Source organism: Blennius ocellaris (genome assembly GCF_963422515.1).
Source record: "Blennius ocellaris genome assembly, chromosome: 13".
In the NCBI taxonomy this organism is placed as follows: Eukaryota; Metazoa; Chordata; class Actinopteri; order Blenniiformes; family Blenniidae; genus Blennius; species Blennius ocellaris.
In genome coordinates, this window is record NC_137662.1 from 6189988 (window position 1) to 6212031 (window position 22044).

Genomic DNA, 22044 nt, shown 5'->3' on the forward strand with positions numbered 1-22044 from the left:
TATTGTAATAAATTCAGGGAGTGTTGACCGAGATACCGTAATAATATAGTCAGACAGCAGATTTTTCCAATGATGTATACTGAGATTATTTTTTGAGTTCAAAAAGACATTGTTGTTGACAATCACTGAATTACAAAATTCACAAATCCCCCCAAAATGTATTCTATTAAAAAAAAAAATAAGAAGAAGAAGAAGAAGAGAAAGAAGAAGAAGCCAAGAGTAAAGAATTGAAATATAAATTCCTTCTGATCTTTACATTTTCCAAAATGCTCCCAGCTCCCAGTTAACAAGTAGGCCTGGCAGCTGCTCAGATGAGGCTGTGAGAGTAATTAGGTCACATAAGGTGAATGTAATTTTATGCCTATTTGAACTCTCATCCCCTCTAATTGGACTGATTAGTAATGCTTAATTGGCTTCTGAGCTTTTTCTACTTGTGTGGAACTGAGCATCAGTTTAAGCTAATAGGGCTCTGATTACAGCGCAGTCAAAACACGCTCTCAGCAACCGCGCAGATTTGACGAACGTAACGTTGCCGGCCATGACTTCCGACGAGACGGGCCGAAGAAGGGAAGCAACTCGAGGTACCGACAAAAACCCACTTGAGCGGCTTGAATAAATATAACTTTATTCTGAGAAGGACAAAACTATTTTACAATGTGCAACTTTACATCAGATGAACGTGTGCTTTCAAACTCACTTGAAGTTTCGTTTGAGTTTATCGGTCGTCATGAAAAAGCTTTTCGTCATCAGGTCAAGCAAAGGCATCAGTTCGCAGACTCATTCCTCCTGAACTACTGATGATATTCAAGAGGTACATCTTTGTTAAAATAGAGATGAATTATATCACCCTGTAAAAGAAAATTGCAATCAAAGAAAGTGTTGCCAGTGTTTCAACTATGAGCCATCAACAGGATGGGCCTGAAGCACAGCGCCGCCCATGGCTGCGTTTGTTTATTCACTTCTGAATCACCGTCAGCCTCGGGCATGCATATACATGAAAAACATGGCGCCATAAGATGTGAACAAGGTGGTGATCAAGAAATCAAAATTCAATGTAAAAAGGGATCCTACCCTGCTGGAGCCATTTCCATCAACTGATCCAAATGGCACATTCAAACGGTCTAATAACATACTTTAAACTATCTGTCATTGCTAAGAAACAATATAGTATGTCTACTTATATATATAAATATATAGAAACTAATGCAACGACTTCACATGTATGTGATTTGCAGTAAAAATCAGTGACTGACAGCAGGATTAACAGTTAAGAACAGATGCTAGCGCCAACATTCAGTAACCTCACCACACTCACACAACGTGAATCGCTCAAGCCTGTCAGGAAACAGGTTTCGCCTTCACCGATGGCTCATGAGCTAAGACTTTGCAAATCCGCATGCGAAACGCCCCCCGCCCGCCCGCCCCCCTCGTATGACTTGAGTAAGTAGGAATGGTGACAACCCCGGTACGTTATCGGCGCTCGGCAGCTTTTAACACAACGACTCATCGTCGTTCTAATCTGAATGTATCACTTCAAATGCGTCACACCAAAAATAAGAGAAATCCGCTCGGGGCAATCCGCGTCCTCCTCGCCGAGCCCCCCCCTCACAGCTCCTCGCTCTCCAGTGTTGCCTCGGGCGGGGAGCTGGAGAACAGGATGGGACTGGTGTCCGAGGTGGGGAAAATGGACTGGAGGTCGAGGCCCTGGCCCGTCAGGGCGGCGTAGCGGCTGCCTGTCCGCGGCGCCTTCTTCATGGGCGCGGGGATGCTTTGATGCCACTGTGCTGAAAGTGTAGCCGACATAACTACACACTGCAGTGTGCACATAATGCCGCGTCGCACTGACGGTAAAGGTGGGAAATTACACGTGATATTTACCATAGATATCAAGTCTGGAGGTGCAAGACACGACCCCGGCCTCGTTTTTAGCCGAAACCGTGTACCAGCCAGCGTCGTCTTTTCTTGTTGGCTGGATGAGGAGGCACACGTATCCTGTTGCATCCTGGGTCATGCTGAAAAGCGAAAATAAAAGAGTTTGTATTCTCATTCCAACAGAGATCACAATGTATTTTATTTGCGTTTTGTTTTCACTGGATAAGATCACTGTTCAGCCCGACAGGAGATGAAAGAATATGACAAGCAGCGACGCTTTCTGGGGTTACACTGTAAAAAAAAAAAAAAAGATATCGTGGTGAATTTTGAAGTAGTTACATGTTCTCCATTTCTTTGTGTTTCCCACAGTCCAGACGTATGCTGAAGGTTAAATAGTGATCAGTATGAGATGGTGTAAAGGGAGATGACTTATTCACTAAAATACCCAGTGTTAGTGTTGAAATCAGTTTTAAAATCATTTAAATAATTAATAATATTTCCCTCCATTGCTTTCTTTTGGTTAAGATTCATTCTCAAAAAAGGAAATCCTTGTGCTGTGCTCAGACTTCCACACTGCTCATTTAACTATTTTTCTTCACCAAGATGAAAAGGCTTAATTTGCAATCAGTAAATCTGCTTCAAGCAATAAAAAAAAAAAGACTTTTCCAACTTTGTGTTCTCTTTGCGGACCACTGAACTAACAATGTTCTCACTCACAACTTTTCACAAAAGGCAGCGCAGACGATTCCCCAGCTGTCGTATTGATTTCTGTTGATTCAAGTGGCCGATTGAATCCGATCTGCTCTTGTGTCTCCACATGCAGACGCTTGTAGTGACACTTATAGATGTATAAACTAGATCGGATTTATAGGAAACATTCAAAACGATCCCAGCAGAGGATTGTGTGGCTGTTTGTAGCTTGAGTTACAGTTTGAACATCTCCCAGTGTAACGACAACCCAGACTGTTTCAAAATATAATGTAATAAAACCTGAAATGAGATAACTGGTTAATAATATAGTAATAATGTAAGACACTGAGCCCAAAACTTAAAAACATTTTAATATTGCATTATGTGGCCGGCAAAAGAAAGAATGAGTTCTAAATGTTTGGACTATTTGTTTATAGGTATGTCTATGTACAATTTATTGTATTTATGTATGATGATAGTCAATCTGCACTCGACTTCTCCAATCATCAGTACAAATTGATATTTAAGCATTAAAACATATTAAGATCACATTGTTAAATCTTTTTACATGATTGATGAGTTACTAGAGTTCAGGTTTTATTACATTATATTTCAGAACGCCGTTGTTACATATAGAGCTTGAACAGGCCTCCAAACATTAAACTGCAGGAATGTCTGAATCTATTTCGAGTTTAAACTGAAGCCAGATATGATGAGTAAATGCTACATTTCACCACGACACGCTTTTTTTTATACTTAAATAATCCAGTACTTAAAGCACTGTACAGTTAAAATGTTTGTGTCATGTAATATTCTCAAGCTTATTTTTAGAAATGTACTTTTTAACCTTCTTTTTTGAGGGCAGCTTGTTTTTTATTATTATTCTGGATGACTTAAGTTTTGAATAAACACAACGCAACAACACTTCGATTGATTAATACATTGATTTCTTCTTGTTGCTATAGTATTATTGTGTATACTGTGTAGGTCAGTGGTCCGCAACCTGCGGCTCTAGAGCCTCATGTGGCTCTTTTGCCCCTGTGTAGTGGCTCCTTTTAGAAAATTATACATAAATAAACACTTGAGCTTATTTGTAGCTTATTTACACACTGTCATTTTCAAAAAGGACTCTTAACTCTCTGCTTAAAAGTCCTTAACATTTAACTAACATAGGAAAAATAGCTCAAATCAACATAAATGGTGGAAAATGCGTAATCGAGTGCAGCTTTCTTCTTACCTGATTCTGTCCTTAGTTTTAGGAATGGTCTCGTTGTCTTTCTTCCAGAAGATGACCGGCGGCGGCATTCCCACCACGCGGCACTCCAGCCTCACAGGAGTCCCCTCAGGAATCCCCATATTCTGCAGCTTCTCCACGAACTGTGGCGGGTGCTTCATCTCTTTCTCTACGGGCGGAAGTCCTCGGTCATACGTGTGTGTTCTGCCACATGAGAGTCGCGTGCGGCGGAGTCCTTACCAACGACTTTAAGCTGCAGATTGAAGGAGCTCTGCCCTGCTTTGTTGCTTGCGATGCAGGTGTAAGTTCCCTCGTCCATCTGTGTCAGGGGGTCGATGACCAGAGAATGGACGCCGTTCTCCCGCACCAGCATCTTGTGGTAAATGTCTGAGTAGATCGGCCTTCCATTCACCAGCCACATCAGCTCTGGGTTGGGTAATCCGCTCACCTGGGGAAAAACATAAATAAATAAAATAAAAATGACAACGTCGTAATGCAGAAGTGGATTTTGTGTTTCACACCAGGATCGGCGTCCTACCTTACAGTCCAGTCTGCACAGCCGTCCCTCGTGAGCCATCATGTCCCCCGGAGCCTGGAGGAAGTGCGGGCGAAAGAAGCGCTCCTGGGTTTGTTCGCCTTCAACCTCCTGTATTCGGGCTCGAACCCTGACCGCGTGAAGAAGTGAGGAGAGCATGTAACAACACCCTAACACACATACACTTTAACATCGGTGCATATTAGAATCAAATTCCTGGATTGACAGATGTTTCTATCTTCTATATAAACCCGCAAACACGTTGTAATACACAATTCACTTTCACTCCTCCTGTGTGACTTTGACAGGTCACTATGAATTAGATCTAGGTTAATAGTTACATGGAAATGCAAGAGAAATGGCAGTGCCCTTTTCATTGTGGTATATATTCAAGACGTTTCTCTTGTGAGAGATGACACATTGAGGTTGACTGATCCAGTGAAAGCTCCAGTCCCCACCAGACTCTGACATCTGACCTTTTGTCTACAATCAAATTGTAAACGGCTGGAAAAAAAAGCTGAGGAATCGAGAAACATGGAACTGCTCATGCTGGACCAAATTCTTAGAATATTCTCTTCCTGACTGGCACATGTGTGCTGACTGAAGTGGACTTGAGCAGGGAGACAAAATCGTTTCTCCTGATGCTGCTGGGAGATCCTTCTTCCATCAGATCAGCTCACCTCTGAGCGTGAATCGGTGTCAGACGGTTTCGGGGAGGTCCAGTTTGGACTATCAAATGACCGGAGCAGCTGATTCGTCCCTGATGATCAAGAAATCACAAATGATCCAGAAACGTCACAGAAGAAAAAAAACAACACAACGTAGTGAACATGGAAGTGATTTTAGGGGGAAAAAAAAGAGTATAACCTGTGGATTAGCCGCCATGACGGTGTAGTTTCCGTCGTCGTCACTGGTCGTACACTCTATGTGCAAAGCGCAGGTCCCGTCTCCTTCTCTTAGCTTCTTGTAATGGATGTTCTTCCTCAAGATCTGCTTGCCGTCCTTGAACCAGTAAACCTGACGAGCGACGTCAAATGCTGAGTGCGAGGACTGAAAATGAGAACAACCTGCGGTTGTTTTGCATTAATATCTCACCTTTGGAACTGGGATTCCCACAAGCTTGCATGAGAAGGTGACCGGCACGCCCTCCATCGCTCGGAAGTTCTTCAGTTTCTTGTCAAATAAGGGTGCGATGCATTTTCCGCTGGGGACGTCGTCGTGGTGCACCTCGTCGTCCGACTCCTCCACCGGAGTTCGCTCCAGACGGAACTCGATCTCGCTCATTAGCCTTTGCTCGAAATTGGACACTCTGTACTCCTGGAAAGTGAAAACTTCTCCATCAACGTAGCCACGGCGACTGAATCACGAAGAAGTGACTTCTGCAAGGACATGCGCCGCATACACGTGTTGCACAGCCGCTCAAAAAAGTCGCGGGAACACCAGACAGCGTGCGTCTGTTTACGACGTAAACATCGGCGGTTTTAAAGTCACAGTCCACGACTCAAACCTCAAAACACATTTGAGACTTTAAACCACGCGATGATGAGGATCATGCAGAGGTCATTCTGGAAGTATCAAACTCGCTAAGTTAAAACCTTTTTTCCTTATCCAACCACACCAAATAAGTCTGAGGGTAAAACAGAGAACAGAGGAAGACGAGTTGAAGTTGGACATGAAACACCTCATTGTGAATAAAACATAGTTGCAGTCACTTTGAGCAGAGAAAATACGGGGAAGTTATTTAAGAGTCTGAGATGTGAGGCCGAAATACAAGTTTGTGAGAGTAATTTTTCACTAAATGTCGACTGACTCCTTTAAGCAATGTCAAAATAATTTCCTGCAAATACAAGCATCGGTGTGGAAAACCGGTCGTTACGGCTCAAGAAGAGGACTATGCATTATTCTCCTTTAAAGTTTTACCTCTTAAACCTGTTTAGATTCTTCGTGCAGGTTATATATTAGTAAGATCGGATGCTTGATTAGAGATATTAAATAACTGCTGTGTTCAAGTTACGTTGATGACAATGTCCAAAGTACTGTAAATCCCGGTACGAAACATGATAAGAACCCATACAGCCTCGAGCAAAGCAAGTGCTTGAGACGGGGAGATCCTTGTACCTCATCATAGTTAATGACGGTAGCAGGAATGTTTGGTCCAAGCGGTCTGCTCGCTGTTTTCCCCTCAATATTCAGCTTCTACGAGAGGATAGGGATGGATGATGAACACACCAACTGTACATAACACCGACACACACATATGGTGATGGTAAAACATACAAACTGGGCTGTTGTTGTTGTTGTTAGCATGCACCGATTGGTTATGTAATGTGGACAAACAATGATGAAAGACCATTAATGAGTGAGGAGGAGCTGTTGACCGGTGCTCTGCTGATTTGAGGTTCATCATTGCTTCTGAGTCATTCTGACTGTGACTGTGAGTTTACTTTACATCTGTCAAGCCACGATCAGCTCGGAATGTATACATATGATGTATACATCTAGAAAGCTTGAGACGCGTGAGAGAGCGGCACAGGAACCTGTTAATGCACAGTAAACATCATCTTAAGATACACAAAATAAATACATGGCAGCGACTGGTGAGTTAAACACTGGCCATTGCTAATATTTCAGCCTGATATTTGCTGGCATTCATAATCACAGAGCAGTGTAATATGTATCTCATGTGTGACAAAATGAAGAGGAAAATATTGGCTCCACCTTCTGGTCTCTCCTGAAGCTTGTATCTATTCACCACTACGTCCTCTAACAGCCGGAGCTGCAGCTCGTACCTGTTGATGTGCAAATTGTTGCGAATCGTCTCTGAATCGAAGTTTCTTCTCGATGTCATGGAGGAGGAGCTCCTTGCTCTCTCGGATGTCTTCTATTGATGGGACTCGCACCTTGGAAGCCTTTTTTTGCAACCTGAAACGATAAATGGACCACAATGTAGCAGCACGTGTGACGACTACCAGTCTGAAGGCCATTTGTGGACGGTGAGAGAAGACGTACCCGACAGGAGCTCCCCTGGGCAGGCCCATGGAGTTGGTGGGCTGGCCCAGGTTCAGGGATGGCAGCACGGAGCTGAGGAAGGCCACGGGGTTCTGGATGGGGCTCGGAGTGGAACTGCTGGAGGTGGGAGAGGAGGCCTGCGGCGGCGACTGGGCTCGTAAGCCGAAGACGCTGTTCAGGAATGGCGCCGACCCCGGAATTGGCGAAGACACGAGGGACGGAGGGCTGGTGGGAGACATCAGCACCCTCGTAGGGAAGGTCCTGAGTGGAGGGGGGAATGGCGGGAGAGTCGGGGAGCTGGCGGCGGAGGAGTTGAGCTCCGCAGCCAGTTCCTGAAGGAGAGGCACAGGCGATTCAGTCGGAGACGGGCTTCTGACTGGCGAGAAGATCTGGGCGGCGATGAACTCTTTTGGCCGCGTGAAGCTGAAGGTGCTGGAGATGGAGGTTAGATTCATGAGGGAGGCGTGGGTGCTCCTCAGCATAGCGGCAGGCGACACGATGTCATGCAGGGCTGAGGGGGAATCTGTGGGGGCGACGCTGAACTTTGGTGCAGTGGGGGAGAAGAACTGGGGTGCAGTTTTGGAAAGTGCCGCGGGGGACAGGTTGAGGTGGGAGGCATGGATGGTGTTGATGTGCGATACGTGCGCTGTGTTCAGCTGAGGAGCAGGCGGAGGAGACATCACCAGGGGGGATGGCTTCAGATGAGGAGGAGCTGAGAGAGGGGAAGTCAGAGGAGAAGTGTTGTGCAGGGATGAGAAGGTGGCTCTGGGTGCTGGGGCAGGAGTGCGGGTGGGGGCAGGGGCGAAGGTGGGGGCAGGGGCGAAGGTGGGGGCAGAAGTGCGGGTGGGAGCAGGGGCGAGGGTGGGGGCAGGGGCGAGGGTGGGGGCAGTAGTACGGGTGGGAGCAGGGGCGAGGGTGGGGGCAGGAGTGCGGGTGGGAGCAGGGGCGAGGGTGGGAGCAGGGGGGGCCACCGGGGTTTTCTGAGGAGGTGCAGATGGTGCGGCCTGCTGCAGGGGTGCCGTCGTGTTGCGGTAGGCCTGGAAGGGTGGCGTGTTGGGCTCATGCTGCAGCCTGGGAGACCACAGCGTGGTCACTTCCTGGGGGCTTTGGACCTCGGGCTTGGCGTGGCTCTGGAATGGGGGGTGGGACGGGGTCTGGACGCTGGTCTGGCTCTGGGGCTCGGTCTCCTGCTGCTGCTCCATCAGCACCTGGTTATGCAGGAGCTGGAGCTGAGCCGGGTCCCTGCGGAGTTAAAGAATAGTCAAAACTATACATGGTGAGGATGAGGGAGGCTCAGTTGTGATGAATTAGGTCGATGCAGTAAACCCCGGCAGGAATGAGCCAAAGTCAGCATGAAGAACTCTGCCCTTTTATGGACGACCACCTCGGGAGCCCACAAACATCACTGTACGGGCTTTAAACACTTCGCACTGTTCTATAAACAGCATGTTATCTTTGACTTATCATGAGGTAACGTCTAATTTACAAACTATGAAGTAAACAAACATCATATCTCATATCAATCATATCAATCATATCTTAATTTTATGTTGTTTAGCCAATGATGTCTTGCATAAAAAAACAAAAAACAAACATGAAACAAGGAATCAAGTTTCTTTACAGCATCATTTCAAGTCTTTGATACATGAATAAAGGTGAACTTACAAATAAAAAATGCCATCCTTTGTTTTAGAAAGCTGGAAGAGCCACATTTGAGGTCCGCTTGCGATCGTTTATGAATCAAAGTGATCACAGCTGCTGTCTTAGAGTGAACAGACCGCCCACCTCTCCACGTTTAACACAGCCCTGAACTCGCACTTTAATACCATTTCAGACTGAACTTTTCCCCTCAAGATATCACCACAGGGCAGAAGAATTGGCGACACGATAAAAAAAAAAAAAGCTCTTAAAATTAGGGAGATTCAATGTCAAATGAAAAGAAACTATCCAAAAATTATAATCTATATTGACCTTCAAAAGTGAAGTTGCTCTTCCCACAATGTAGGTCAAAATGTAATTACTGGCAGGGGTGTTACAGCTTGTATCGGACAACTAATTTTATTTAAAAAAAATGTTTCATTCAGAATTAACCTCAATTATACGTATAATGTTTAGGAAGGAGTGTTGGCTCTAAGTTCAGGGGTCCAGTGTGATTTTACTGCGGATCTTTCTGGAGACCACAAAGAAATCACAATGTTTGGAGACTTTATTTGCAGGAAGATTAACAGCCTGATTAAAAAAATATTAATAAAGTGAGCTCATTCTTTTGTAAATGTCTTATTTACCCCCATGTACAGTGTCATAATCGAAGGTTACTTTGTACCTCATGTATACACACAGTATGCATACACATCTAAAATATGTGTGATTATGAGGTTTGATCAACTAATGTATGTGCTTTGTTAACCCCTCCCTTCAGGTTTGAAGCTGAAGGTGTATTAGAGGATGTAAACCACACTTCCTAGATTCTTCATCATGGGTTCCTTCCTCTATGGCTCGTTTTATTTCCTGTTCTAAACTGCATCAGATCTGTTGTTTTCCTGGTTTGTTTTTCACGTTGTTTGTTTCCTCATTGCTGCTACTCACAGTTTGGGTTTAGCCAGCACTGGTGGTGGTTCCTTGTTCACTGAAGAATGGGCCATGTCTTCATCAGACTGACCGGATACGTCATTGCGTTCATCCACCTCATCCTCGGGCAGTTTGAAGTGCACACGCAGACCGACTCTGGAGCCGGAGCGCGAGTCTTTGTGGTTGTTCGCCGTGCCCGTCTTTAAACAGGAGTTAGGAGGAGGATCGGGCAGAGGAACCACGACGGCGCTCCCGTTCTGATGGTTCGGGACGGCCTTTACTCTGGAGCTTGCGTCAGGGGACGTCGCCGGAGGTCGGCACGCTTCCTGTTCTGCTGGCTTCTCGACAGCGGGTGAAGAAACAAAGGGTTTCGGGTAGGAGAGGATCTGCCTGCCGCTCTGTGCATCTGGAAGAGCGCCGTTGGATCCAGCAGGGTGCTGATGGAGGGAGACAGGGTCTAGGTTTGGCGTGCTGACGCTGTGAGAGTTGAGGCAGGATGGTTCCGCACTGGAGCGAATGGGGTCCGGACGCAACATACTGGAGCTTTGCGGGTCCAGGCGGAGCGTGCTGGTGTTTAAGGGGTCCAAGCGTACGGCGCTGGAGACGAGAGGGTCCAGCCGAATGGTGCTGGAGTGCGGCTTGATGCTGCTGGTCATGAGAACCTCTGGATGGCTCGCGGCATCTTCCGATTTGGAAAACTCTGGAATTCGACTGGGCTCTATTGTGAGGGTCGTGAAAGGCCTCACGTGGTTGCTTTCGCTGCCATTGCCTAAAGAGAATCAATAGATTTACAGGTTTTAATGAAAACATAAGTAAGAACTTTATACCAGAGAACTCTTGTGAATTTAAGCGAGACGGTTACCTTTGACCATCAGTGCAGCAGCGCTCGACACGGTTCCATACTTGTTGCTTGCTGTACAAGTAAACATCCCTGAATCTTCAGGAAAGACCTCGGCAATGACCAAAGTGCATATTTCCTCTAAAGGTAAAGGAAGAAAAAAAGGTGATACTCACTCAAAACACGTCCTCTGTGCGATGGCTTCAGCCATGATCAAAGTATCTCGATGTTGCAGAGAAAGGCACATGAGTTTTCAAAAGCTTCGCTATGAGGCTTCTTTGCAGCTTGAGCAGGTTGAAGTGATTTACCACGGTGCTTCGATGAAAAACTACCTTATATGGCTCAGAGTCAGGGAATAAGCAGCCCTGGCTTTTGTACAGAAGAAGAGCAGAAGCCTCAGCCAAGGACTATAAACACTTCAGTAGAGTAATATGTACACAGTGCAGCAGTGTGTGAGGACAGGTTCACTGTGGTCAACACTTTGTGTTTTCAAACGAGGGTTGAGTGAAACACGTACCTGTTTCAGCAGGAGATCTGGGCTCTGAAACACAAATAAGTACAATATTCCTCATGAAGGGCAAATCAAGTGCTGATATTAGGGCTGAGTAGCGTCAGCATTTTGAGAAACTGTCGATCACTGATGGAATATCAGTTTCATGCTCAGCTGATGCAAAATGACTAATATTTTGTTATTTTGCCCCGAATTTGAACCCAATCGCTTTATTTATGCTGCCGGATGAGAGAGAACATTTCAAAGATAGTCTAAATATTTGCTTTGATAAAGTGCTGTCACACGCAATGCAGGAATCTTAACATTTTTAATGATGTGGGATTGAAAAAAACCATCCTATTGGATACAATTTTATATAAATATGAATCATTTAAGACAAACGCCTTCTTGTTTGCTAATCCCTTAGCATCATTAAAGAGCTTTCTGAGAATTAACTTATACATAAAAATGTTGGAGGTTTTATTTGCTGTAATATGGAGACATATTGTTATTTTCATTAGAAATGTTTTTAATTTTGAGAGCAACAGACCATGTGAATAAATCCATTAATAATGAATAAGTCATTAAAAACACACACACACACACACACACACACACACACACACACACACACACACACACACACACACACACACACACACACACACACACACACACACACACACACACACACACACACACACACACACACACACACACACAAAGAATATAATGTACCTATACAATCACTCTCAAAACAGCAACTAAAAACAAAGAACTTTCATATCACACCTTATATACTGTTCATGTTTTTAGGTTCCATGTAAAGAAAAGGTTTCTGGTCAATCTTTTAAATGCTTAATGCAATTTGTTGCATTCATATGATAACCTGCCAGTAAATGTTAGGGCGACAGGTTATATGAGTTGAAGAGCCAGTGGAAGGACCATTACTCTCAGTGATGCTTGTGCGGTATTTCCCTTTTTAAATGTCTCCTTTTGTGACTTTCTGAGGTGATTACAGCAGCAGGACTTACTTTTCTGCAGGATCCTGAAATCGGGAGAGTCATCTATGGCTTTCCCTTCCCTGTACCAGTCCACTTTGGGTGAGGGCACTCCTTTCACACGACACTCTAGCACCACCAGCTGGCTCTCCAGTGCAGTGAGGTCCTGCAGGCTCTGATGGGACAAAGCAGCCAATAAGCTACACCAGTGAGTGATACACAGCAGCATAACAGATCATTTTGTAGAGCAGCTTTACCTTTGTGAATACAGGAGCGGCCATGATGGGTTGTCCGTTGAGTCCTTGTGGATAGTTGTGGTTTGAACTTGGACTCTGAAGATTCAACAAAGAAACAGCTACAGAAGATGTGTTGGAGGGGAAAAAAAAACCAAACTATATATAACGAGTGTGATAATGGAAGTATGTATTATAGATACTGTACCTCAAGCTGAGGTGTTTGTGATGGGTCAGTCCCTGCTGGGTTTAAAGCTGCAGCTGGAGCGATCTGACCCGGCTGTGGCGCCTCCGGTGCCTCTGTGAGCTCCGTGTCATTTGACAGAGCGGGACACAGCTGTGCAGGCGACACCGAGGCCTGGTCCTGAGCCGGGCGCCCCGTACACACCTGAAGGAGCTCTGGGACCGGAGCTGCGGGTATCCGGAGTGTCGGGACCGAGTCTGGGTCTGTCTGGCTGCTTGGCGGTGACGAACGCTCCGCTGCCGGTCCCTCAGCAGCCGCTGCAGGCCCGCATGACGCACAGTCTTCCTCTTTTGCGGAAAGATCTTGATTTGAAGACGGAGCTAATGATGGGGACAACTTTGCTTGTTTCCTCTGCGGCCTTTGAAAATCATAGATCAAAGAAATTGTGTTTTTTGGGAGTTTTTTCTCCTGAAATGGTTCACAAACAAAATGATACCATTAGGAAACAGTCTGATTTCTCAAAATCTATCCTGCCACCGGAGCAGTGGACAATCCCAAACATTCAGCTCTTGTCAGAAATCCATAGAGTCGATTTTCACTGTTTGGATTACATGACGAGACACAAATATTGAGCTGCTTCACTTGTGAAATATGCAAAACCTGAGTGCATGTAGAGAGTTATATTTGCATATTGGTTAGCGTGTACTTTTTAATTTGTACATGCATATCAAAATTTTCAAAAGTATATGCCAACATTATCATATTTGTGGATAATTACAAGGACCTGTAAACATCTCAGTCTCAACTTCCATCTCAAATATGTTCTTGTAGGAACCTTTTGTAAGTATAATAGCCCCACAAACAAAGATCACCAATGATCAGTCGTTAGTTCTGCAGGATGTTTGTACAGTTGGTCAAATACTGTGCACAAGTGAACAAGCCACACATGTGGCCACGTTATATTGATTTCATTCACTTTGCATTTTTTTTTTCCGACCGGGGGGAATTTATGAAGAGCTTTGCAGGATTTCGTCACATCGACGTCAAACTTTGGCACAGTGCTGCACTTCTGTACTGTTGGAACCATAAGATGAGGTTATAAAGTGGGTGCTGATGGTGGAAACTCACTGGGCTACATGTTCAAACTGTTGCTCCCCTTCCGACTCTGAAGAGGAGGCTCCTGAAGAAGAAAACACAATCGTTCTTGGCGTTGTTGGGGGTCACGTATAGCAGAGGAATCACATTTCTAATATGCTAATATGACGTGTCAGTGTAAAGAATCCAGTACTATCGACTTTATCGGTGGATCTAACCTACCCATGGTATTCATCCTCCTCCTACTTGACCTCACAGAAACAAAGATGTGATGTAAATGGAGCATCCACCTAAGGTTTATTGCCACATCATCATTTTCAGCTGCTCTGTGGTTGACTCTTCATTGTTGAGAAACGAGTGAATATTGTTTTTAGTACAGTGGTGTTAACTGGCACCTGTTAATGTGAGGATTTAGCATTCAGAGAGAAATAAAGAAAAATTGTATTGAGAAGTGCATTAAATAAAATTACATCGTGACCAAAAAAGTAGACCCCCCCCAAACTAAGCTTTCTTTACAAATGAGTACGATATAAGAACAACCATGACTCAACCCGTCCCGCCTTGAAAGAGTCAGGAAACCTTGAGATTCACCTTCGACGTAGATCTCTGCTGACGTCGAGTCGGTACCATAGAAATTCGAGGCAAAGCAGGAGTAGCGTCCGGTGTCTTCCTCAAACGCCTCGGCGATGATCAGCGTGTGCAATTCGCCGTTGGTGACGATCTGAATGTCGGGGCTGTTTTCCAGTTCCTTGCCCTCACAGAACCACCTGCAGATTGAGAGAAAGAAGCTGAACACTGGTCCCTTCATTGCTCTGCATTGTTCCATTTGAAAAGTGGCATGCACTTTCATTGGTTTTATCTGCAGGTCGTCGCAGGACAACCTTCCTCTATGTTTTCCTCGACTTGGTTTGGCTAATAGAGTTGATTCAGTTTTAACCTCTGGACTGCAACTTGTTTACTTCAAAACGCAAACTTTCATTTCAGTCTGAGTTGTGAAATGCGACCAGTCATTTTGAAAAGGACATTCCAAGACTCCCCCAACAAACATTCTTTTTTTTGTTTTTTTTAAAACAGTCTTTTTCTTCCATTAACCTTCTGGCGCCATTTCAACAAGGCTGATACTATGTGGTGTCTGTCTCAGTTCCCTAATAATGTTCCTGGCTCGATGCCGCCCGGTGGAGTTATGCAGGCCAAGAGGAAAACGTTTCGATGAGCAAGCCCTATCTCTTTTCCCTGTAAGACAAGAAGCAACACCGGCCTGTCGTGCCAGGTCGGAGGCCGCTCCAGTGCACATTTTCATGTTGTGAAGACGAGGAGCATAAAACCGCTGATGTGAAGTTAAAGGTGACAGAAAGCTTAGACACGCCACCGTCATGTCGTGACAGGAGAATTGGACCGACGTGAACAAAAAAAACCCAAAAAACAGCACCGCAACCACTCAAACCAAGTTACATCAGGTCAGCGTCTTGAAGAATGTACACAATTTTGTAATCTATAATTTCAGTGGGGTTCGATTAGGATTAGAACATTTAAAAAATCATTACAGACCTTGATGAATAACAGTGAAAAACCTTCCTAACAGCCTGTTCTGCCTCGATCAAAACCTGGTGCTTCAGTCTACTTCTATCTTTGTAAAACTATAATGGTAAACCACAAACTTCTTCCTGGCCTTCGCCAGCAACATATGCATCAGCTTCAACGCCAGCGCCCGTCTATTTTAGGAGGATGACACCTTGATGCTTTATAAAAATCCAGCCAATAAACAAACAGGAATGAGGTGATGTGTTGCTCACTGCCGAGGCGTCACCGTACCGCCATAAATCACATCCAGGGCTTTCACCACTAATGTGGATAATCTTTAGGACAGCCGGCCACTTTTTCTTGATGAATACACACGTGGCTTAACTTTGTTGAAGTGTCAAACTCTATACACCACAGTGGGTTTCCCAAAGTAGTTTCAAACAAAAACACGAGCTGGAACTTTGATATTTGTCTTCCAGGAAGAACACAAAGCCGCTGTACAGATCTGTTCCCGCTAACTTGGATGCAACGCAGGCGACAGTCCTGGAATGTGCCGTCTCCATCCTGCCTGAGCCCTGCCGTGTCATTTCCACTGAGCAAAGGCTCTAAATTGAAACCATGAGTAGCAGAGGAGGTGGCGGCCTGGTCTGTGGGGCAAAGACCCTGCCCGCTGCACCTGTCTGGGCTATTTTCCCCTCCGGAGGGCCGAACCGGAGAGGAGATTCCCGCTGGAGCCTGGGATCTCTGCGTGGCTGACCCAAACTCATACGTACAACGCTAAAGATAGGTGCCTGATACACACAACGTTGTACCCTGACACATCAGAGACTATACTCCGCCACGAACTGATGGGAAACGTGAAGCATGACGAACTGTGCTATAAGTTAGACACACAGCAGCAGTGACAGCGACCAACAGCGACAGCGAACGTCACACTGAAGGAAAAGTGCTTTGTGTTAAGAAACCCAACGTGAACGCAGTGTTACATCTAAATCTGAACCACTGAACTGGAGCTCTAATCTTCAGATGAGTACGCCTCTAAGATGCTGAGTCAAAAAGCAAAGTGTATAAAGCTATTCACACAGTTTAAAAAAAAATGATATAAATCATCTCACCAAAGTCTTTATGCTTCTGTCAGGGGCTCAGTCAGTTCCATTATCAGACGTGACTGCAGCTCGCGTTGCCAGTCCGGTCTAAAAATGGCCAGGAGCTACATTCTCCCCGGACAAGTATAAGTTAGAGCCTCAACAATGTGCAGCAGGACTAACAAGCCCATGCCCCCTATGGTCTAAACGCCTCAGCTTCACCCTTTCAAGTCACTCCCCGTCGTTCCTGGGAGGGAATTTTACAGCCAAGCGGCGACTGTTTTAAAGCATTTTCTAACAACTTGTCATATAGAAGCACAAAACAAGCAGTGACAGTAAAACATTGTTTCAGCAGCTCCGACTGTTCCAACAGCAGGATGCAAGAAGACAAATGAGTTCAGATTATTAACAGAGGGTTTAATAATTAGAGTGACCGGTGTTTTCTTAAAAACAGTAAGCCGAACAAAATTATTATTTGCCCACTGACCCCACACACACACACACACACACACACACACACACACACACACACACACACACACACACACACACACACACACACACACACACACACACTGCCTGCACAAACACACACTCATGCTATTGAGAATCAGCTGTTGGTTATCCTCACATGTCACCTTGTGTGGCTCTCCAGGGAAAACACAACATCACTCATCCTCACACGTCTTCATATACTCTATATTGTACTGTCAGAGCACACACACATGCACGTGGACACACACACCTCCATCTTCAGCACAGAACCACTCAATTCAATATCTGACAAGTTTTCCAAGATTATCTTTGTCAATATAATTTTTTTTATTTTTAAACTCCTTAAAATGCATAAGAAGTGAACATGTCGCTGACTTGACATTTAAATACAGGTCATCATATCTTCCGAGTGAAAAATGTTATAACTCTTCAGAACTTCTTGGTGCAATTACATATAGTAGTGTGATTTATCTTATTTGTGCCGTTATCTGTTAATTATTTATGATTGGGGCATCGATGCAGTAGCGCAGCATGGTGGTGTAGTGGATATATGAAATAGGAAAAAAAAAAATCCTACAGTACTAATATACTATACAAGTTCATAACCACTTTATCACTTTACAAATGACATACCTAATGGTGTTGTATTAACGTGGTTTCAAAGAGAGTAACATGTTGCTGTAATCTCACTATTCTTTGTTTAAAGTAATGTAAGGCAAATGTAAATGTTGTATGGTCATGTTACTTCTTTTTGGTTTGACTGGAAATACACTGCAAAAAAAGGGTATTTCACATATAAGATAGAAAGACTCCATTTGAGAAGAAAATTACTTAAAATGAGTGAAATTATCCGTCCATGCAGTGATTAAACTCTACTTCATCTTGAAATAAGATTTTTAAATGCACATTAAAGATTATACTGTACAATCCTTGGACCAAAAATAAGTAAATAAATAGAAAAATGAGCCACATTATTTATCATGTCTAAAAATAAGGTTTTAAATCTTGGCAAGTGTCAAATAATTTGCAGTCTAGACGACTGTGACAAGGCTTTTCTGTCCGGCCTGAAGCTTTTATAACATCTGAAGAGAAGCAGATTCACTTAAATCCAGTTTTAGATGAAGGATGCCAGCCCTGGATTCATTCCAAATAACAAGGGATGTGAACTTTACAGCATTAGCGTTAATGCTAACAGTTCAGGATCTGGAGTCAGATGAGTTCATATCCGCACAATGAATGAGTGAATCAGTCAGCATTAGATTGACAAGCACAGGAGTCGCCAGCCAAAGTGGCGGAGCAGCGCAAACAGAACACAGCTCCATGTGAATGAAATGATCGTGATTAACTACCGTTTTGTTGGAGTAACTAGAAAAGTAATCTTAATGCATCTTAACGTAATTTTCATTACACTAATAAGAGTAAAGTGAAACCAGCAATAAAGCAAATTGAATGAAGATGACTGAAAGTACTGATAACAAACATTATTATTATTATATTTTGAAATAGGTTGATCAGTTGTTGCTCTCACTGATGCTTGTGTTGTTTGAGTTTGTTGAATATTTTCACATCAAACTGAGATAGCTGATGGATGATACCGTAGTGGAGAATAAAGTGTTGAGCTGGTATCCAAACACTGAGCCTCTCGTCCTCCTTGCTCTACTGTCATTCAACCTCAAAGAAAAGAATTAGATCCTTCTGTACGCAGTCAAGAGCCCAACGAGATGTTGTTGTTCGCTTCTTTCACTGAGCTGAATGTGGGTTAATAACTAGAGTGCCTCTAAACAGAAAGGGGTCTTCTCGTGGAGGAATGTCGGGTGCTTTCTTACCGGACTTCGGGCACTGGTAGTCCTCTCACGATACAGTCCAGCTGGACCTTGCTGCCTTCAGGAACCTCCCTGCTCTTCAGTTTCTGGATGAACTGAGGCGGCTCACACACAGGCTCTGCAGAGTACGGTGTTTCTGCTGGAGCGAAGCTCTCGGCCTCTCGCTCTGCCTCCCGGGACTCGGAGTCGTACTGTTGCTCCTCGGCAACCCTGCAGTCTTGGAACTCGGCGTGTGCGGTCGCCGGGTCCAGCGGGACGGCCGGCTGGTGGCTGACGGCGGGACTCGCTCGCCCTGCCTCGGCCTCGGAAGGCATGAGGCCGCGCTCCCTGTTGTCGGGGCCGAGGGGGTAAACCTCCCCGTCGGCCTGGGTCTTGTTCGGGACTCGAGTCCGGTGGGTTTTGCAGGATCTCGGTCGCACCCTTTTGGAGCTGTTGGCCTTGAAGAGGGAGGAGAGCTCCTCGATGAAGTCTGCTGCCTTGTTGAGGAACTCCTTCTTGGACTGGGTCTCGGGACCATACGGGGTGTTTCTCGCCGACTTGCTGTAATCGTGGAGCGCCTCACTGGGGTCCCTGCTGTTCGTCATCACGTTGTCCTGCTGCGTGAACGCTTTGTGCAGCTTTCTGTCGGGCGTCGGCGCCACTGGCAGTTCTTTAGACTCCGGGACTGACGGGGTTAAGGCCCCAGTCGGCGGAGCGGTGTGAGAGAAAGGAGAAGCCGAGGGTGTGGCGGAGGAAACCGAGGCTGAGGAAATGCCTGACGAGGCCTTGACCTCTGCCCTCTCCTCGCGGGGGTCGTGTCCAATGGCCTGACGGGCCAGGTTCACGCTCTTATCCAGCTCCTCCTGGCTGAGGAAGGCCGACAGGTCCGGGAACTGGGCGTCGTTGTGACCTGCGGCGTCCTCCGCCTTTCCTTTGAGTGAGCCGTAGATCTGAAGGCGCGACGAGGAGGCGTCCGAGCGACTCATCTCGCTGTGGCGCTGCTGGGCTCTGGCCTCGGCCAGGTAGCTCTCCCTTAACAGCTCAGACAGGGACGGAGTCGGCTCCACTTTGTTCTCTTGCATGTTTCTGGGGGAAACAACAAAACAATCGATTAAAAGCATGAAAGTGTGTTTTAGTGACACTCTGCAAGTGTTTTGAACGATATCCACTCTCCTCCACACTGTTGACGACTCAAACTTTGTTTATGACATAAAATCCATCAAGACAATATGAATGTCCTATAAGAGTTAAATATGAATAATGCAGCTGAACTTTCTTACTTATTTTACTTCTTGTTTCCAGATGAGACATTCAGAAGTGTCTTCGTTTTGCAAGCAAGGTCACGATGATCGCAGTATTTATTCTAAAGCTAAAAGATAGAAAGTGTGTTATTAGTCAATGGATTCTCTTGAACAACCAGACCCCCCCCCCCATTGTGATTTCTGCAGTTTTGCAATGTCGGGGGTGTCGCTGTGCTCAATACTCTCATCATTTTCATTGTGGCTTCCCGGATGCTTTAAGTGGGTAAATTAGTAATAAATGTTCTCATTGATAAAGGTAAAGTCCTCTGCTGGACTTCCACAACAGTCCACTATCACTGCATTACAATAAATTCGGAGTAGTTATTTCAGGTTCTTACTTTTTTCATTATTAAACTACTACGAGGGAACAAAAGTTGTAATATCATTTCACTGACGTCTCAATATTCAGCTGAATGCATGTTGAAGACAAGCAACTGCCCTTCTCAATCCAGTCTGTCCTTATGCTGCTGCACATTTAGCTCCAAAGGAACTGAATCCTAATTTATGACTTTATTTCTTCTGAAATGACAGGATGAGATGTTCTAGTTTATTCCAGCATTGCACAGCAGAAAACATAATCAATGCAACCTGTGCTGGCCTCTACGTGGCTCACTACTGCCAACCAATGCACCAAAGTGGCACAGCCTGAATTTCACATAGCGCACCTTTAAATGACTGATAGATGAGTGGTCGACTCCGCCTCAGCTGATTTATACACTTTCACTGATTAAAGCCGTTCAGGCTGGCAACGGTGATTCACAAACCAATGTATTTAAACCTCATATCGGTAAATTAAGTGCAACTGTGTTGTTGTGTTCCCTTAGTTTTTTAAACAACATACTAAATTTGCACTGCTCTGCAGCCGAAATATATCTCACAATATTAGACTGAATGGCATGTTCACACAATCTGTTGTGGAATATTTGGCACAAAGACAAAGCAGAGATGCGTCCGTGGTTAAAAGGAGTGGATATTTGTTAAAAATAGCTTTTTTATTTCGGCCTTAATTCCACCTTCCTCCGGCCTCCGCAGAGTATCAGGTTCATGAGCTGACACCAGACCTGATGGCACAACTTTCTTTTTTTTTTTCTTCTCCCTCGTCCCCCTACGACTGAGGTGACGTTTAGACTTTGCACAACTTTTTGACACAAGTTATTGAATACAGACATTAGATAGGGCTCACACATGCTACTGACACTCAAATCAGCGCAATTAAGAGACGGCAATGCCCTTCCAACAGGCCTGAAGCTGCAGCTGTTGTGTACATTAATCCTCTGCAAACAGGCTCCAAGCCCACCAAGTCATATCTAATAATAGCGAGGGGTCAGTTTACATGAAGAAAATCAACACACACGCACACGCAAAAAGCTGCGCTCCCCCTCATCCCGTGGCCCCGATTTTCATCAGTCACAACAGGCATTAATTCACTTACACAAACACGACTGTAATTATCATAAATGGGACCCGGCTGGGTGTGATAACCCAGCCAGAGTCCAGAGAGAAGCCCCCCCCCCCCCCAACCCCCGGCTGACCACATCCAGGCAGGTTAAGATAATTCAATTAAACAGGAGCATAGCATTCAAACAGAAATAGACTCGTCTGAGGCTCAGTGTCAGAGATTTTCTCAGGCTATACACAGCACGGAAGGCCGATGCCAAAAAGACAGTCAACAGGGGACTCGGCGAACAATTGAATTAAGTGGGCGGCGTTGTTTTTACCTTCAGAATCCACCCGCCTCTGAAGGACCGCTAAATCCTCCACCTGTGCCGAAAGGGGGCGATTCCAGTGTTCCTGCCGCTGCCACCCGGGGAGAGTCTTGGGATGCAGGCAGCCGCCCGGCCTTCCCAGTTTTTTGTTTTTTGTTTCCCCCTCACGCCGAGTTAACCTTGAAGTTTGCAGGGAAATGCGGAGTCGAGTCGCTACGGTAACCCGTCACCAGTAAAAGTAGCAACATTTGTCAGTGCAGTAGTCGCAGGTTATTTTGGGGAGGCCTGGCCCATGTGTCTGGGTGGCCTCCGTCCTCATTGGCCGGCGGGGGCGTGCTGTAAAGGGATTCCACCTCCACTGGTCCGTGGCGGACCTCCGTCACTA

At 45.2% G+C, this 22044-nt stretch overlaps 1 protein-coding gene across 4 annotated transcripts; it reads right to left on the reverse strand.

Annotated features, from left to right (window-relative positions):
- Positions 1-1430: 1430 nt before the first annotated feature.
- mypn (myopalladin) lies at positions 1431-21808 on the reverse strand. Of its 4 annotated transcripts, XM_080508143.1 has the most exons (22): positions 21672-21803; positions 19933-20021; positions 18677-19738; positions 14341-14516; positions 13783-13834; positions 12679-13072; positions 12495-12569; positions 12271-12412; positions 11264-11287; positions 10771-10887; positions 9927-10677; positions 7341-8582; positions 7121-7253; positions 6450-6527; positions 5427-5648; positions 5199-5348; positions 5012-5091; positions 4335-4461; positions 4037-4244; positions 3800-3965; positions 1879-2012; positions 1431-1784 (listed from the first exon to the last, which is right to left on the reverse strand). In XM_080508143.1, exons 3-22 carry the CDS (start codon positions 19732-19734, stop codon positions 1606-1608), a joined length of 5508 nt encoding a protein of 1835 aa, XP_080364269.1. In that variant the 5' UTR covers positions 19735-19738; positions 19933-20021; positions 21672-21803; the 3' UTR covers positions 1431-1605. The 4 variants fall into 4 exon arrangements, with proteins under 4 accessions (XP_080364269.1, XP_080364270.1, XP_080364267.1 ...); XM_080508144.1 differs by lacking the exon at positions 6450-6527; XM_080508141.1 differs by having other exon boundaries at positions 4037-4461.
- Between the last annotated feature and the right edge of the window lie 236 nt (positions 21809-22044).

Coding starts and splice junctions, on each gene's coding strand:
- mypn (XM_080508142.1), bottom strand. CDS start 19,734: ATGCAAGAGAACAAAGTGGAGCCGACTCCGTCCCTGTCTGAGCTGTTA. Junction 14,517..18,676: donor CTACCAGTGCCCGAAGTCCG/GTAAGAAAGCAC, acceptor CTCAATCTGCAG/GTGGTTCTGTGAGGGCAAGG. Junction 13,073..13,782: donor CAGTTTGAACATGTAGCCCA/GTGAGTTTCCAC, acceptor TGATTTTCAAAG/GCCGCAGAGGAAACAAGCAA.